This window comes from Triticum aestivum, chromosome 4D (genome assembly GCF_018294505.1).
Source record: "Triticum aestivum cultivar Chinese Spring chromosome 4D, IWGSC CS RefSeq v2.1, whole genome shotgun sequence".
Lineage (NCBI taxonomy): Eukaryota > Viridiplantae > Streptophyta > Magnoliopsida > Poales > Poaceae > Triticum > Triticum aestivum.
The window spans coordinates 337,137,029-337,155,483 of NC_057805.1; the positions used below are offsets into that span (position 1 = coordinate 337,137,029).

General features: G+C 50.5%; 2 protein-coding genes across 2 annotated transcripts; both read right to left on the minus strand.

Moving 5' to 3' along the window:
* Positions 1 to 14,462: 14,462 nt before the first annotated feature.
* Positions 14,463 to 16,332, minus strand: LOC123099995 (trihelix transcription factor ASIL1-like). Its single transcript, XM_044521999.1, has 2 exons — positions 15,335 to 16,332; positions 14,463 to 14,840 (listed from the first exon to the last, which is right to left on the minus strand). The coding sequence occupies exons 1-2, from the start codon at positions 16,113 to 16,115 to the stop codon at positions 14,824 to 14,826; spliced, it is 798 nt and encodes a 265-aa protein (XP_044377934.1). The 5' UTR covers positions 16,116 to 16,332; the 3' UTR covers positions 14,463 to 14,823.
* Positions 16,333 to 16,422: 90 nt separating this feature from the next.
* LOC123099996 (trihelix transcription factor ASIL1) lies at positions 16,423 to 17,924 on the minus strand. The gene is made up of 2 exons (XM_044522001.1): positions 16,785 to 17,924; positions 16,423 to 16,683 (listed from the first exon to the last, which is right to left on the minus strand). The coding sequence occupies exon 1, from the start codon at positions 17,485 to 17,487 to the stop codon at positions 16,792 to 16,794; it is 696 nt and encodes a 231-aa protein (XP_044377936.1). The 5' UTR covers positions 17,488 to 17,924; the 3' UTR covers positions 16,423 to 16,683; positions 16,785 to 16,791.
* Between the last annotated feature and the right edge of the window lie 531 nt (positions 17,925 to 18,455).

An 18,455-nucleotide genomic window follows, 5' to 3' on the forward strand; every position in this document is an offset into this window, starting at 1 on the left:
TGCGGGGGGTGCAGCCACTTCAATATCGGGGACAACCCATGTGGCACTTCAATGGGGAAGACGACGCCACCCGCTGCGGTCGTAAAGGTCCGGACTCCGTCGCTGCCTTAGCGAAGATACTGTCCGATTTGTATAAAGGAGAAGAAGAGGAGTTCGCCCGTATCAAGCCATGGGATGGATTCTCCATGTACAACCCCCCAAGCTGGGTGAGCTGCTACCTTCTACTCCAGTCCTTTCCGCATTCTTTGTCATAAGTAGTTACCTTGTTATTTCATAACAGGAACTGCGAAAATCCATGAGGGAGGTCCACAGCCCGTCTCCACAACCAGAGGACCCTGACCGGGCCCTCGACCCCGGACTCGAAGAAGATCCGGACACATTCGTGGAGCTCATCGACAGAACGTTCTATCAGTTGAGCTGTGATGGTACCTTGGTGGCTATCATAGCCGATTATCCTGGACTGCTCCCCGTATCGCATGTAAGTAAAACCGGAGCCCTAACTTCCAAGAAGGATCCCTTTTTCTGCACTTCACCTACCGCACACATATGGTGTTTTACAGGGAAGGCCCTCGGGATGCCATGCCAAACCCGCAGTGACTCGCCAACAAGGGGCACCGAAGCAGGGTAGGCTTAAAAGGAAGGCGGACAGGACTGAGATGCCGTCGCAGAGGTACGAAAGAGAACCCCGCTCCGTGGTGGTCGTCTTTTAAAATATAATAACGCCCATGTTTCCCGGTAGGAAAAAGCTTGCCGGACTATATCCAGAGAGGTTGCCGGTCACGCGTCCACCCGTCGAGCTCCAGAGCCGGACATAGAGGCAGACGCTAACATGGGGCCAACGCTGGGTGTTCCTCCTACAGAGGATGCGGATAGGCTATCCGCTACAAATTCCAAAGTGGAGAGCCCCATGAATCATAGCCGTCGCCGGGCCGTACTCCGTGACGCTTGTTTCTCCCAAGAGGCGTTCGATGCCTTCAACTCAGGAGACGCGTACATCCGAGCTGCTCAAAATGGTCTTGCCAGAGCCACGGACCAGTATGTGAAAGATATACGGGTAAGGAAATCTAATAATTATGTATATCAGTAGCCCCTAAGACTTGAAGCAGTTGGCACAACTAATTTAAGGATCATTGTTTGCATAGGTTCTTACGGAGAAGAATACCCATTTGTCTCTAGAGCTGGAGGAGTGCAAGGCCCAGCTACAGGCCGCAGTTGCCGCGGTGCAGGAGTCCGAGAAGGCCCCATCTGGTAACACTTGTTTTCATTGCAAAGAATGTCATGTGCCAGGTGGTATGCGGCATGCGTGCAGATCTAACAGTAGATTGTGCAGATTGTCCCAGAGTGAATCCGGATGAGCAACATGCTCTACGACAGCTAAAGGCTGGCGAGCGCGTGCTTACACAAGTTAGGCGGGAGAAAAACGATCTCCAAGACGCCAATATCCAGCTGGGCGTGGAACTAAAAGATGTTCGAGCCCAGCTTGCTGACTCCGTGAAGGAGAATAAGTGGCTTCGACGCGGCATTTTTAGTAAGTGCTTGAACGAACTTTTAGAGAGTTCGGCGAGGAAGCCGGCTAACAGATTATGTCTGCAGGTATGCTGACGGGTCGTCCTGCGGAGGAGATGCCCGGGTCTGCGGGTGATCTTCTGCCAGAGCTCTCCCAACTGCACGAACAAGTTCGGCAGGTGATGCAGGGTATTGCCCAAGCCTTGTGGTCGTCCGCCTCCTCGCCAGGAGGCATGGAGGAGCTTATAGAGAAGCTCAAGGGAGCGCGGTGGCGCTTCCGATTATGGAAGATATCGGCCTGCCGACAAGGTGCGAGGGAAGCCTGGGCCATGGTGAAGACGCGATACACCAAGGCTAACCCGAACCACAGGGCCGAGGTCGGACCTGTGGGGCGTGATGGGAAAGAGATCCCCGTCAGTTTGGTGTATGACCAAGTAGAATTAGCCGCAAAGTATTCCCAACAAGATTGTAGGCTAGACAGCCTGTTGGATGGTATAGAAGAAGAATTTAGTCAGTCTAAGTGACTGTGTACTTCAAGTGACATGTATTGTCCCTAGCCGGATTGTAAATCATTTGTCATGGCGGACCTTTTCGCTTCGACCTCCGGATCCGACGGTCCGGAGTGTATCCGAATACCCGCTCAGTTATGTAAAAACCGGGGTATGCATGGAAACTAGGCGTAGGGGTCATAAGTGCTTGAACAGAAAAGTACCCAACTAGCTATGTTATATTACATGGATAGTAAGAAACATCTTCCAGGGATAATAGTTCCGCTAAGGGTTCCTTTCCCTGGGTACGCATGCCCTAATGTGCATGTCCGAGCTTGCGAAACGAGACGCAGGATATAAACATCTGGGGGCATGTATTTACAATAAGTAAAGGTCATCTTTTGTTCACCGACCGAGTATTCCCTTAAGAACGCTAGCTTTCAGCTTCACCCAGTCTGAGGTACACATCCGGCTGACCCGGCAGTAACAATCGCAGAGGTGCTCCCCTTATGCCCTAGCCGAATTAACGGGAATGTAGGGCATAAACACAAGAGCCAGGCAACCCAGCTTGGCCAAAACTTAAGTCATATCGATGCATATAATGGTGAAAAAGGTACATGCGGAAGAATAACACATGTGTGGGGCATATAGCCCGGAAAATAGTTATATTAAGCTTCTGTATAAGAAGCCCCCAGGTATAATGAGCGCGGCTAGCGCGTCAAGATTGTGTAGTCAAGACACATTTTAGCCTTTTAAGGCCTTGAAGAAAAAGGGAAGAAAGAAAGAAAGAAATAAAAGACAGATAATGGATATATAAAAAATGGACGGAGGTAAGGAGACGAACATAGAGTCCGGTACTAGGCGTAGAACCTTCGGAGTCTGGCTGCGTTCCATGGGTTTGGCTCGAGTCGATTGTCCGATGCATCCCGCAGACGGTACGCTCCACCGGTCAGAACTTGGTCAATAATGAAGGGACCTTCCCATTTGGGCTTGAGCTTGTTCTTTTTCTTCTCCGGTAGGCGTAGAATGAGTTCGCCAACGTTATAAGTTTTGGCCCGTACTTCTCTGCTTTGATACCTTTGAGCCTGTTGCTGATAGAATGCGGAACGGGCTTTTGCTACGTCACGCTCCTCCTCCAGGGCGTCCAAACTGTCCTGCCGATCAAGCTCGGCTTCTTTCTCTTCATACATGCGCACTCGAGGTGAGTCATGAATTATGTCGTAGGGCAGTACCGCCTCTGCGCCGTACACCATAAAAAACGGTGTGTATCCGGTAGTGCGATTCGGCGTGGTCCGCAGCCCCCATAGTACGGAGTCGAGCTCTTCTACCCAGTGTGTATTGGATTCCTTCAAGGATCGCACTAATCTGGGTTTAATGCCGCTCATGATAAGATCGTTTGCTCGTTCGACTTGACCGTTAGTTTGCGGGTGATAGACAGAAGCATAATCGAGCTTGATGCCCATGTAGATGTACCAAAGTTTTACCTCGTCGGCTATAAAGTTCGAGCCGTTATCGGTGATGATGCTGTCGGGGACGCCATAACGGTGTATGACCCCGGATATGAAGTCTATCACTGGTCCGGATTTGGCCGTTTTAATAGGTTTGGCTTCTATCCATTTGGTGAATTTATCCACCATGACCAGTAAGTATTTTTTCTTATGGCTTCCCCCTTTGAGGGGTCCGACCATATCAAGCCCCCAGACCACAAAGGGCCAAGTAATGGGGATTGTTTGGAGAGCGGTAGGCGGCATATGGCTTTGGTTTGCAAAAAGCTGGCAACCGACGCAACGTTGGACGAGGTCCTGTGCGTCTGCTCGGGCCGTCAGCCAGTAGAAACCTGTACAGAAGGCCTTGCTTACAAGGGCCCGAGCTGCGGCGTGGTGACCGCCGAGTCCAGCATGAATTTCTGCCAAAAGTTACCGCCCTTCTTCTTCGGAGATGCACCTTTGAAGGACTCCGGTAGCGCTTTTCTTATAAAGCTCTCCCTCGTGGACCTTATAGGCTTTAGACCGTCGCACAATGCAGCGCGCCTCGTTTGGGTCTTCGGGTAGTTCCTGCCTAGTTAGGTAGGCCAGGAATGGTTCTGTCCACGGGGCGATGACAGCCATTATTACGTGGGCGGAAGGTGTTATTTCGGTGGCAGAGCCTCCAATTATGTCAGAGTATTCGGTATCTGTCGTTGTGGCCGGGTCCGGACTATTATTACCAGTCTCCCCTTCCCATACCATGGATGGCTGAAACAGCCTTTCCAAGAAGATATTAGGTGGGACGGGGTCGCGCTTAGCGCCGATGCGGGCAAGGACATCCGCTGCCTGATTGTTTTCCCGAGCCACATGGTGGAATTCGAGCCCCTCGAATTGAGCTGACATTTTGAGGACGGCGTTGTGATAAGCCACCATTTTTGGATCCTTGGCGTCGAAGTCTCCATTTATTTGAGATATTGCGAGGTTCGAGTCCCCACGCACCTCTAGGCGTTGAATGCCCATGGAGACTGCCATCCGGAGACCATGTAACAGGGCCTCGTATTCTGCCACGTTATTGGAGTCTGTGTATAGTATTTGGAGTACGTATTGGACCGTATCTCCGGTCGGGGACATCGGGACGACGCCGTCCCCCAGACCAGCCAGCATTTTAGAGCCGTCAAAGTGCATAATCCAGTTGGAGTACGTGCCGTACTCTATAGGGAGTTCGGCTTCTGTCCATTAGGCAACGAAATCAGCCAGGACTTGTGACTTAATGGCTCGTCGTGGTTTGTATATTATGTCGAACGGGAGGATCTCAATAGCCTATTTAGCAATCCGGCCCATGGCCTCGCGGTTGTTTATTATGTCGTTGAGTGGCACTTCAGAGGCCACCGTAATTGAACGCTCTTGAAAGTAGTGTCGTAGTTTCCGGGATGCCATGAAGACCGCATATGCTATCTTTTGATAATGTGGGTACCGTGATTTGCATGGAGTGAGGACAGTTGATACATAGTATACCGGCTTTTGAAGCGGGAACTTATGCCCGTCCATCTCTCGTTCGACAACAAGTACTGCGCTTGCAACTTGGTGTGTTGCCGCTATATATAGCAGCATTGGTTCGCCAACGTTAGGTGCGGCCAAGATTGGGTTCGTGGCCAAAACGGCTTTTATTTCTTCTAATCCGGCCGTGGCCGCATCCGTCCACTCGAAGTGTTCGGTGCGTCGCAGGAGGCGATAAAGGGGTAGTGCCTTTTCTCCTAATCGGGAGATAAAGCGGCTTAAAGCAGCCACGCATCCCGTTAGTTTCTTGATTTGCTTGAGGTCTGTTGGGATAGCCAACTGTGACAGAGCTCGGATTTTAGCCGGGTTTGCTTCGATTCCTCTATTAGAGACGATGAAGCCTAAGAGCTTTCCGGCGGGCACGCCGAAGACGCATTTTTCTGGATTGAGCTTGATGTCGTATGTTCGGGGATTATCGAACGTGAGCCTCAAGTCGTCTATTAAGGATTCGACGTGTCTGGTTTTAATGACCACATCGTCTACGTATGCCTCCACTGTTTTGCCAATCTGTGTCTCCAAGCATGTCTGAATCATGCGTTGATAGGTTGCACCGGCGTTTTTGAGCCCGAAAGGCATGGTGTTAAAACAGAAGGGGCCGTATGGAGTGATAAATGTCGTTGCGGCTTGATCGGACTCCGCCATCTTAATTTGGTGGTATCCGGAGTATGCGTCGAGGAAACACAATGAGTCGTGTCCTGCGGTAGCGTCGATAATTTGATCGATGCGAGGGAGGGGGAAGGGATCCTTTGGGCAGGCCTTGTTAAGGTCCTTAAAGTCGACGCATAGGCGCCAGGATTTGTCCTTCTTTGGTACCATCACCAGGTTTGCTAGCCAGTCCGGGTGTTTTATTTCTCTAATGAATCCGGCCTCCAGTAACTTGGCTAGCTCCTCTCCCATGGCTTGTCGCTTAGGTTCAGAGAAACGCTGAAGAGTCTGCTTGACCGGCTTGAACCCCTTTAGAATGTTAAGGCTATGCTCGGCCAGCCTGCGTGGGATTCCTGGCATGTCTGAAGGGTGCCAGGCGAATATGTCCCAATTCTCGCGCAAGAACTCCCGTAGTGCGGCGTCTACTGTGGGGTTTAACTGTGCCCCGATGGATGCTGTTTTTGTAGGGTCCGTTGGATGGACTTGGAATTTGACTATTTCATCCGCTGGTTTAAAAGAGGTGGACTTGGATCTTTTATCGAGTATCACGTCGTCCCTGTCCACTGTGGAGCGCAGCGCAGTTAATTCCTCAGCCGCGAGTGCTTCGGATAACGCCTCGAGGGCTAGTGCGGCTGTTTTATTTTCGGCGCGGAGTGCTATGTCCGGATCACTAGCTAGAGTGATGATTCCATTGGGTCCGGGAATTTTGAGCTTCATGTACCCGTAATGTGGTATAGCTTGGAAGATCGTGAATGCCTCCCGCCCTAGAAGGGCGTGGTATCCGCTATTGAACGGGGCCACTTGGAATGTGATTTCTTCGGACCTATAATTCTCCGGTGTGCCGAATACCACATCTAGTGTGATTTTGCCAGCACATCGTGCCTCCCGACTAGGGATGATTCCTCTGAAGGTCGTGCTGCTTTGCTCAATGCGGCTTCTGTCTATTTCCAATTTTCGAAGGGTCTCCTCATAGATGAGGTTTAGTCCGCTGCCGCCATCCATGAGCACTTTAGTAAGCCGGAAGCTATCCACAATTGGACTAAGGACCAAGGCGGCTGGTGCTCGGGCTGTTTGGAATTTAGGTTCGCCACTGGCATTGAAGGTGATAGCCGTGTCGTTCCATGGATTTATTGCTACTACGTGGCAGACTTCGGCAAGGCTGCGGAGTGCTCGCTTACGCCTATTATTTGAGGCGAAGGTCTCGAAGACTGTCAATACTGTATTGTTGTTCTCCACGGTATGGTGCTCTGCGGTATTGTTGATGAGGATATCCTCACCGCTCTTGGCCACCTGCCGGAGTACCCAACATGCTCTAAGGCTGTGTGTTGGTATGGTATCCGCTGTACTGTGAATTTTGCATGGCCCGTTGAGCCATCCCTCCAGTACGGTTCCTCGCCCTGTAGTGGGCTTTTGTTTCTTTGTAATTGGATCGGGTGATTTATGAGAGTACACCCTTTTAATTCGGACGGGGGTTTTAGTGAGAGCCGGAGGATCCCAGAATTTTGTTTGGGTTTTCCAGGCACTTTCCATCGCACAGTACTTCTGTACTATGGCCGCCAAGTCGGCGAAGTGTGCTATGTCACGGCGACTTATGGCGTTGAGGATTCCCTTGTCCGTGCAATTATTGCAAAAGAATGAAATTGTGTCCTCCTCGCGACAGTCCTTGACCTTGTTCATTACAAGGAGGAATCTGGCCCAATAGTGGTGTACTGTCTCCTGGGGCTCTTGTCTAATGTGGGAAAGATCGCTTATATCTGGGTGGGTGGGCGGATTTAAGTCCGAACCTTGACCCCATCTGAGACCCAGGGGCGGAGGAGTTTCCGATTTTGGAAGTTCGGGCTCCGAGATGTTGCCCAATAGGTCTGGCCCGCTGCCTGATTCTAGGTTCAGGGTTTGGGCGATGTCCTCCTGTAGACGGGTATCCGGCTCGGAGAGCTCGGGAATCCGGACATAGTTTGTCCTCAAGATAGAGGAAGAATTGCCGCATTACTCCTCCACCACCGCTATCTGATGGGTGACCGGCGGGGAGTTAATCTCCCTTTGGTCGGGTTTAAGCCCGATCTGATCATAGTCCGTAGCGACTCCCAAGGCGGCGATGCGATCCAAGAGCTCGTTCAAGGAAGAGAGCTCTATTGGATCCAACTGCTCGGCGAGTTCCGGGCCGACGAGGAGGCTGTTTTCGATGACCCGAGAAGTCATCGTTGGCGCAGCGGCCGAACAGGCGGTCATGACGAAACCGCATAGTCGGAGAGTTTGGCCTACAGCCAGGGCTCCCCCAGAGGTGATGTTGTCCTTGACAACGAGGCGAGCCATACAGCCTTATGATGACGGCACAGTGGAACTCTCAATGAAAGCACCAATGTCGGTGTCAAAACCGGCGGATCTCGGGTAGGGGGTCCCGAACTGTGCGTCTAAGGCAGATGGTAACAGGAGATAGGGGACACGATGTTTACCCAGGTTCGGGCCCTCTCAATGGAGGTAATACCCTACTTCCTGCTTGATTGATCTTGATGATATGAGTATTATAAGAGTTGATCTACCACGAGATCGTAGAGGCTAAACCCTAGAAGCTAGCCTATGGTATGATTATTGTTGTTCTACAGACTAAACCCTCCGGTTTATATAGACACCGGAGGGGGCTAGGGTTACACAGAGTCGGTTACAAGGGAGGAGATCTACATATCCGTATTGCCAAGCTTGCCCTCCACACCAAGGAGAGTCCCATCCAGACACGGGACGAAGTCTTGAGTCTTGCATCTTCATAGTCCAACAGTCCGGCTGAAGTATATAGTCCGGCCGTTCGAGGACCCCCTAATCCAGGACTCCCTTAGCCACCTCTCCTTTATGTGCCGTGATGAGTTCTTTCATGTCATGTGGAGAGCTTTCTGCAATGCTCTTGGTTATGAGGATACCGGGGTGGAGGGTCAAGGTGGCATCCGTCCTCACGACCGAGCTCACCCCATGGACAAGGTGAAGCTTGCCCCTCTATACATCCCTTGACATGGTATTGTGGGCAAGTCCAATGATCTTCTGCCGGTCCATGACATTATGCATCGTGTGTTCCGCTGTGTGCTACTTCCCAAGGTTGGGAATCAAGATGATATCTATGGTTATCTGGTTGATTTGCTTGTGGCCATGAAGACCAAGAGGGGATCCGGTGCCACGTTTGATGTCTCCAAGTGGCTGTGGGAGGAGATGTACAATATGGTGTTGTATCGCAAGGTACCGATCTATGCTCCTTTTGTGATGCAGTTTCTGAGCACCGTTTGGGCAGTCCGTAGGCCAGGAGAGCCTCTCACCACCCTGCCAACCTCACGGAGCATGAGGTTAAGGAGCTAAGGAAAAAGAAGCATAAGACCCCTCGCTTTGCTTCAGGCAATCAGGAGGATGTGTTTGCTACCTCGGACGACGAGGACTTTGAGCTAGAGCCTGGGGTCCAGCCCTCATGGGTTGAGAAGCTGACTTCCAAGATCAAGAAGACCTTTTGCCTACAGACTCATATTTAGAAGAAGCTCTACGAGGCCCATGTTGCTGAGAAGATGGCGCGTCGCAGGCAGATTCAGTTGATGAGGCACCTCAATGTGCCGGATGTGAAGAGTGGCTCCGAGAAGACCATCACTCCTGAGGATACATGGTGCTTGGAGAACTGTCAGTGGTCTGATGAAGCGCCTGCTTCTTCCTCTGTTCGTGTTCCTGAGGCGGCTACTGTGAGGTCTGAGGAGTCTGAGGAGGCTGAGGAGCCTGACGATGATGTTGATGATGATGCTTCTGACAGCTCTGCAACAACTGGCGAGGAGATCCACTGAGCCCCGGGGCGTTAGCTTCGCTCTTTTCCTTTTTTGGTGTCTTGATGCCAAAGGGGGAGAGAGCTCCATTAGGTCACGGGAGTTGCATGGGTGGTTTATTTGCAGTTGGTCTTGAGAATTTATTTGCTTGCTCTTTCTAGTGTCTTGTGGACTTATTCTGTGTTGTGATCTCGTGCATGGTGTAAGACATGCGTCTTTCTATTTATCTATGCACTCATCTATCAGTAGAGCTTATGTGTTGTTGGTGCCTGATACGTCCATTTTGCATCATGCCTTTATATCGATATTTATTGCATTATGGGTTGTTATTACACATTATGTCACAATACTTATGCCTATTCTCTCTTATTTTACAAGGTTTACATAAAGAGGGAGAATGCCGGCAGCTGGAGTTCTAGGCTGGAAAAGGAGCAAATATTATAGACCTATTCTGCACAACTCCAAAAGTCCTGAAACTCCACGGAAGTTATTTTTGGAAATAATAAAAAATACTGAGCGAAGAAAATACTAGAGGGGGCCCACACCCTGGCCACGAGGGTGGGGGCGCGCCCTACCCCCTGGGCGCGCCCCCTGCCTCGTGGGCCCCCTGGTGGCCCTCCGGTGCCCATCTTCTGCTATATGAAGTCTTTCGTCCGAGAAAAAATCATAAGCAAGCTTTCGGGACGAGACTCCGCTGCCACGAGGCGGAACCTTGGCGGAACCAATCTAGGGCTCTGGCGGGGCTGTTCTGCCGGGGACACTTCCCTCTGGGAGGGGGAAATCATCGTCATCATCATCACCAACGATCCTCTCATCGGGAGGGGGCCAATCTCCATCAACATCTTCACCAGCACCATCTCCTCTAAAACCCTAGTTCATCTCTTGTATTCAATCTTTGTCCCAAAGCCTCAGATTGGTACTTGTAGGTTGCTAGTAGTGTTGATTACTCCTTGTAGTTGATGCTTGCTGGTTTATTTGGTGGAAGATCATATGTTCAGATCCTATATGCATATTAACACCCCTCCATATGATTCGTGAGTAGTTACGTTTGTTCCTGAGGGCATGGGAGAAGTCTTGCTATTAGTAGTCATGTGAATTTGGTATTCGTTCGATATTTTGATGAGATGTATGTTGTCTCTCCTCTAGTGGTGTTATGTGAACGTCGACTACATGACACTTCACCATTGTTTGGGCCTAGAGGAAGGCATTGGGAAGTAATAAGTAGATGATGGGTTGCTAGAGTGACAGAAGCTTAAACCCCAGTTTATGCGTTGCTTCGTAAGGGGCTGATTTGGATCCATATGTTTCATGCTATGGTTAGGTTTACCTGAATACTTCTTTTGTAGTTGCGGACGCTTACAATAGGAGTTAATCATAAGTGGGATGCTTGTCCAAGTAAGGACAGCACCCAAGCACCGGTCCACCCACATATCAAATTATCAAAGTACCGAACGCGAATCATATGAACGTGATGAAAACTAGCTTGACGATAATTCCCATGTGTCCTCGGGAGCGCTTTTCTCTATATAAGAAATTGTCCAGGCTTGTCCTTTGCTACAAAAAGGATTGGGCCATCTTGCTGCATTTTATTTACACTTGTTACTTGTTACTCGTTACAATTTATCTTATCACAAAACTATCTGTTACCTATAATTCCAGTGCTTGCAGAGAATACCTTGCTGGAAACCGCTTATCATTTCCTTCTGCTCCTCGTTGGGTTCGACACTCTTACTTATCTAAAGGACTACGATAGATCCCCTATACTTGTGGGTCATCAGTGCCCTTATCCTTGTCTCTACTGCTTTATGTTTTATTGCGGTTGTTTTGCTGTCTCCGGTTGGTTTATAAAATCCAGGAGGAGCATTGATCTTAGTGTGCTTACTTTGCATTCCAAAAGCAAACTCAATAGTGCTCACACTCCGGGGGAGCCCCTTCTTTATTTTCTAGAACTCTCGGACTAATCGTGTGGTTGTCATCATCCACCAAAAAGGAGGAGATTGTAAGGGCATCTTCTACCTTCGGGTTTTGGTGATGATGACAACACACGTGTGGACTAATCGTGCGCCATAGTTTTCTCAGGTACACATTGTGTGGCGCAAGACGGTTAGGATTTCCCTCTATGCGGAAAAGATCGAAGACGGAGTTTCCGACGTTTTTATTCCTTTGGTCGTAGGATATCCGTACTATTAAGAGGGAATCCACATCGGAAGGTATTGGGTGAATCACTTCACGTACACATTCTCTGCACCCACCATATACCCTCTGTTCGAGGAGAGAGAGGTTCCCCGTCCTCTGTCCTGTGCAGTTCTGCTCATGGTGGTTGTACCGCTCCCTTGAGCGGTTGTACCGCTGGCCGGTAGTTCCGGTCTCACCACCGCTCCAAGTACCGCTCAGGGGTGACTCCCTTCTGTACCGGGTACGGTGGTGGAACGGTAGTTCCGGTTTGTCTTGACAAACCGGTACTACCGGTGTTCAGGGCGGTAGTACCGCCTCAGACCCCACCACCCAGGGAATGCTAGCCCAGCGGTAGTTCTGGCCCAACCTCCCCTCCAACTACCGGCCTGAGGGGTTTACTTTCTGTATATGGCCCGGTAGTTGAGCGGTGGTTGAGCGGTAGTTCCGGTTTGTTTCGATAAACCGGTACTACCAGGTGCGCCACCGGAAGTACAGCCCTGGTGCCCTAGCAGGGGTTTCCCGCATTCACCGGTTGTACCGGTGTCTATTGCGGAAGTACTGCTCCTATGCGTTTCTGCACATAACGGTTGGATCTATGGGGGGCCTATTTAAGGAGATGCTTCTCCTACCTCCCACCTACCTCTTGTCTCTCTCTCTCCTCCATTACTGCCATTAAAGCTCTCTTGCCCTATCTCTCTCTCTAGCCACTCAAACTCGTTGATTTGCTAGGGATTAAAGGAGGAGACTTAGATCTACACTTCCAACAAAGGATATTTGATTCCCCCATACTTTCTTGTGTGGATTTTGTTACTCTTGGGTGCTTGGGCGCCCTAGACATAAGAGGTCACTTTGGAGCCACATTCCATTGTGGTGAAGCTCCGGGTTTCGTTGGGAGCCTCCAATTAAGTTGTGGAGAGAGCCCCAACCTTGTTTGTAAAGGTCCGGTTGCCGCCTTCAAGGGCACCAATAGTGGAATCACGGCATCTCGCATTGTGTGAGGGCGTGAGGAGAATACGGTGGCCCTAGTGGCTTCTTGGGGAGCATTGTGCCTCCACACCGCTCCAACGGAGACGCACTTCCCCTCAAAAGGAAGGAACTTCGGTAACACATCCTCGTCTTCACCGGCTCCACTCTTGGTTATCTCGTGCCTTTACTTGTGCAAACTTATTTGTGTTATATCCCTTGCTTGCTTGTGTGCTTGTTGTTGTTGCATCATATAGGTTGCCCACCTAGTTGCATATCTAGACAACCTACTTTGTTGCAAAGTTTAAATTGGTAAAGAAAAGCTAAAAATTGGTAGTTGCCTATTCACCCCCCCCCCCTCTAGTCAACTATATCGATCCTTTTAACCTCCCTCCTTTTCCTTCTTACTTGTCCCCCTAGGAGAATGGTTTTGATACTTCTCAAATGTTTCTATAATTTTTTTTGTTTCATGCTACTATATTATCATTCATACATATTTTTACTATCATATTATATATTTTATATAATTTTTTCTGCCGGAGGGGGAAACCATTGTGGAGGCTACTTTCATCAATATTGTTGCCTCCTCGATGATTTGTGAGTAGTTCCCACATGACCTATGGGTCCATAGCAGTAGCTAGATGACTCTCTCTCTCTCTCTCTCTCTCTCTCTCTCTCTCTCTCTCTCTCTCTCTCTCTCTCTCTCTCTCTCTCTTGATCTTCAATACAATGATCTCATCTGAGATCAATCCGATGTAAACTTTTGTGGTGTGTTTTGTTGGGATCCGATGAATTGTGGGTTTATGATCAGATTATTCATTGAAAGTATTTTAGTCTTCTTGGAGATTTATTTATGTGTAATTTTATAGCTATGTTTGCTTTCTGATCTATGAGTTTTCTTTAGCCAAGTTAATGATTAGATCTTTAGAGGGAATGATGCATAGTAGTATGTTCAATCTTGCGGTGTCCTTACCCTGTGACAGGAGAGGTTGCAAGGCACGTATTGTATTGTTGCTACTAAGGATAAAACGATGGATTTTGAACATATTGCATGATATTATGTCGACATTATGTCATCTTACTTAAAGCATTACTCTACTTGTCAGACGTAATTCTTCAGATGCATGCTGGATAGTGGTCTTGGGATGGAGTAATAGTAGTAGGCGTCAGTAAGTTTAACGGTCTACTTGTCACAAACGTAATGCTTACAAGATCTGTCCGGCTCAGGCGAGGAAGGGGCGATGACGACGGCGCGCCTTCGGTTCGCTTGAATGCTCGTAGTCGTCGCTAGGTGATCTATGGGTCTGGATGTAATTTTTATTATTTTTTATTTTTGTTGTACTACCATGATTGAAAATAAATAGATTGGAAGTTTTTTTCGTAAAAGAAAAAGAAAAAAAAAAGCACAAGTTTATGAATATAGCTAACATCCGGCAAAGATTACCCGAAATTTGAAAGTTTTAAAGCTTTTATCTCAAACCAGAGAAACTTTCCACATATTATTTTTCGGAAAATATATATCAAAAGCACCCACCAAATGGCAAAGTGCCGGTGCTTCTACCCCGCAAAGTCAAGTCGGCGGTGGATGGCTCAGTAACAAAGTGCCAGAGCTTCTACCCCGCCAAGAAAAAGTGCAGGTGCTTCTGAAACATTCAAATTATTGGCCCAAATCATTCCCGTTTCCAGCTTGCTGCTGTGCATTTTCCAGGTTAAGAGAGGCGAGGAACTTTTGCTCGCTTGCCTGACAAAGATTTATCAATTATGCTACAGCAATGTGCGAGGAAAGGCACACACGCACAAAGCCGCAGCAGATTGCACACACCAGCAGCAAGCAAACACATAACAGAAGTAGAGCAGTCTTCTGGAACTCGTAGAAGTAGTATCCAAAACATCATATTTACCGATAATGTTTCACAGCCGAATGGTTCGTCAGCTGGAAACACAGGGGGATTACAGCAGTAAATTACCGTGTGCCCACATGACTGGCCGAGTCGCAAAGAACAGAACGATGCATTCAGGCAATCGAGTCCCTCCCTCGTCCTGCACCGCTGTAAAACCCGCAATCATTGAACTAAAAAAAGTCTCATCATGTGCTATCCTATATCTGGCTAAGCTTTTCCTGTAACCTAAACCCATGTAACTTCTGGTAAGGGCATCATCACGTCAGTTGGCTTCTCCACGCTGCAATGATCTCCTGAAAAGATGATCTGGAATCCGGAGGGCTCTACCATGCCCAGTCTACTGTACTAGTTCCTCTGTCAAAAAGCACAAGACAGACAGAATGTCAGAGAGGCGTGATCCTGAACAGACGATTCCTAATTGTTCAAAGCAACATAATCATGCACATGATGAACAGATTACTGCTACTTGTTAACAGTATTCAGTGCCCATCTCTCTAAAATCTTGCAGTTGGTGTTCTACTGGAGATGGAACAGAGTACAGAGCATAAGCAGAAAGCAACCTTGCACTGTCGCACATGAGTAGTCTGATTAGAAATAATAGCATCGCATCTTAGTATTATCTTATGAATGAATCACTCGAGGCTAATTTGAGGCTGGGGCACACTGTTTTCTAGCAATAATGAATGTCTCACCAAATTTAATGATCTCATTACTCATGATGATGCATAAGCTGGAGCTCTCAGCAATTGCAGATTTGCAGACATGTTGCGTCCAAATTCAAACGCTAATCAACAATCATTAACCATGGATAATACGCAGATGGGCTCAGGCAACAAGAGAAAACTCACCGACTAGGCCGCCGCTGGCTGCGGCAGCGACTGAGGTGTGTGTATCGGCGGAGGTGGAGATGGCGGCGGAGGTGGCTGGGGTTTGTGTGTCGTCCGAGGTGGAGATGGCGACGTCGGCGAGAACCCGCATGCGCTCGATCTCTAGGTCCCGCATGGCCTCCAGGCGGCGGTCCTCCAGCCGTGTCGCCTCCATCTGCTTGGCCGCCTCAACCCGCTCGTACGTCCCCGCCAGCCTATCCAGAGCAGCCGCAACCTCCGTGCAGGCCGCCCCTCCGTTCCCGTGGTGATGCTCCGCGGAGGAGCTCAGCGGCGACAGCGAGACGGCCGTCCTCCGCCGCTTGGGCACCGGCGGCCAGTCGCGGTACAGGGGAGTCTCCTCCTCGTGGTCCTGGCGGTCCTCCCGCTGAACCTTGGGCGCGAGGCGGTGCGGGACCGAGGGGGCCTGGCGGAGGAGCTTGGCGAGGCGGCGGAGGGAGCCGGAGAGCGGCGGCGGCGGCGAGGGCCTGGAGCGGTCGGCCCTGAGGCGCTTCTTGAGGTAGTCCATGCGGTTCTTGCACTGGTCGACGGTGCGCGGCGCGCGGCCGTCGGCGGCGCGGCGCGCGGTGACGGCCGCGGCGCAGGCGCGCCAGTCGGAGGTGCGGAGGGGGCCGCCGCCGGCGCGGAGGTGGCGCGGGCCCCAGGCCTCGAGCAGCGCGGCCGTCTCGCCGTCGCTCCAGGGCTCGGGGGTCCACGCGGGCGGGGCCGGCGCGGGGCGGCGGCGGCGGTGGGCGATGGCGGACATCGGCGCTGGCTTTGGGAGGGAGGCGTGGCGTGGGTGTGCGTGCCTGCCGTCTGAGCCTGATGGATCAATGCGAGCGACGGGGGTGCCCCTCGGGGTCGGACCCCGGAGGCCCTGCGCTGCGTCTTATATATATAGGCGCGTCTCGCGGTGGTGCCGTACCTGCGTCGGCGACTCCTACCGTCCTACGGAGCCCAGAGCGGTGCGTCGCAGCCTCGCAGGGAAGGGGAGGGGAAGGGGGGAGGCTTGGTTTCAAACAAGAGGTCTCCTCTCCTGCTTAGGATTAGGAATTTTGGGGATCCATCATGATTCAACTCGATCGAGACACAAACGCTGGATTATACTACTGATTTAAAATGCGTACATTACATTGATATGTAATCTAGGGGTGATTCTTGCTTGCTAATTACTAGTACTAGCTACGGTACATGGTAAGTGCGGAGTACAACCACAAATGCAGTAAACAACACTAGGTGTAAAACAAGATACAGTGAAGCACAAACACTACTTCTCTATTCCACTGGATTTTCAGCCTACACGCATCAGCCTGCAGACCAAATCCCCCGTCCCTCTGCACACAAAATACAGTAGAAACCAAACGTAAGAAGAAGAAAACAAACTGTATTGCCGCTGATAGGACTGGGAATGGGATAGAGATCGTTTAGTTTTTACCATGATTTTAGTTGCCGCGGACTTGTTCCTCATTCTCCGCCTTCACCTTCTTGCGCTCCAGCTTCACGTCCTCCGTCTCCATCTCCTCCTTCATCTTCATCTTGAGCATCTCCTTCCTGAACCTGTGCCTCTCCATCTCCACGCGCTCGTGCACCTCCGCCAGCCTCGTCATCTCCGCCACCAGCTTCGTCACCCCCGCCGCCGAACCCCCAACCAACTCACACCCGCAGCCCTTCACGGTCTCCTCCTCCTCCTTGAGGGTCGCCGGCGTCTTTGCCAGGATGTCCCGTAGGCTCGAAAACTGGCGCTTCGCCGGGACCTTCGTCGTGCCGACCGATCCACTCGCCTCCTCCACCTTCTTTTTCTCCTGCTTCACGGACGCCCCCGGCTTCTTGGCGGCGAAGCCCGGAGGCCCGCCGCTGGGATCGGCCAGGAAGGCGCGGAGGTGGGCAAAGTGGCGCCACGCCGACGTCGGCTGCCCCTTGGCGGCCTCCTCCGTGTACCGAGCCTTGAGTGTAGAGATGCGCCTCCTGCAACCGGCGGGGTTGCGGCTGAAGTCGAGCCCGGCGGCGGCGTGGTGTGCGTCGACGGCGCTGCACACGGAGTCCCAGTCCTCCATGCTGAGGGGGCCTCGATTGCGGCCGAGGTACAGCGGGCCCCAAGCGTCCACGAGAACGGACGTCTCCTCGTCGCTCCAGTGCATGTCGGACGAACGAACGGCCGGCCGGCGTGGGACTGGGAACTGGACTGAGAGTCTGAGAGTGCAGGGTGGTTGCGAGCGATTTGAGCTACTGTTTCACGTAGTGTTTGTGGTGTTCAGTTAAGCAGCGGAGCCTGCTTTGCTCTTATAAAGCAGCGGCGTACTGAACCAGCCGCGTACTCAACGACGGTAAATAAGTAAATTGATGAGGAGAGAATGTTGTACATAAATCATCCTTTTCATGGCGTGAAGATCACCTGTGAGTTGAGTAGCACTTTGTCTTCTTCTTTTTTTGGACGTGGTGGACAAGTGCTATGGGGCTGTTTGGTTGTCATCCTCAAGAATTTTTGCCTGACCGGAGGTCTACCCGAGATCATTTTTGTTTTATTCAGATTTTTGTACCTGGGTCGATGAACCCCCTACATTTCTAATGCAAACGCTTATAAACGATGTAACGATATTTGATAAGGAATATAAAAAGCCCCCAGGCTTGCTGGTAAAAAATAAATATAGTGATACGTTTGAGTTTCATCTACATACTTCAGTAAACAAAAAATATCATGGGTAGATTTATTTGTGCAGTTTGCTTTGAAAGGAGAAACTCCATACCATACGCCATGTCCTCTGCAGGTGGGGCTCACTGCGTCCATGAGCGGCGTTGGTTGGATCGGCCGGCGGGGCTGTGCGTTGGTTCATTTCAAACTACTACTAAATCGGTCTCGTGGTTGGGAATTTTGGGGGTCGATCTTCGCTTTGCATTGCCAGCTCTCAGCGGTCGGCCAATTCCTTGATTGGAGACACAACGGGGGCTCGTCAATATCATGGCCTCACCCTCACGCGCGGCACATGTACAAACACTGGATACTTACTGATTTAAAATACATATAATTTACGCTGAGTGACACACATAAACATTCTTGTCACCAAGTACAGTAATTAACAAGAATGAGCTAAAGTACTCAGGCAGTAAA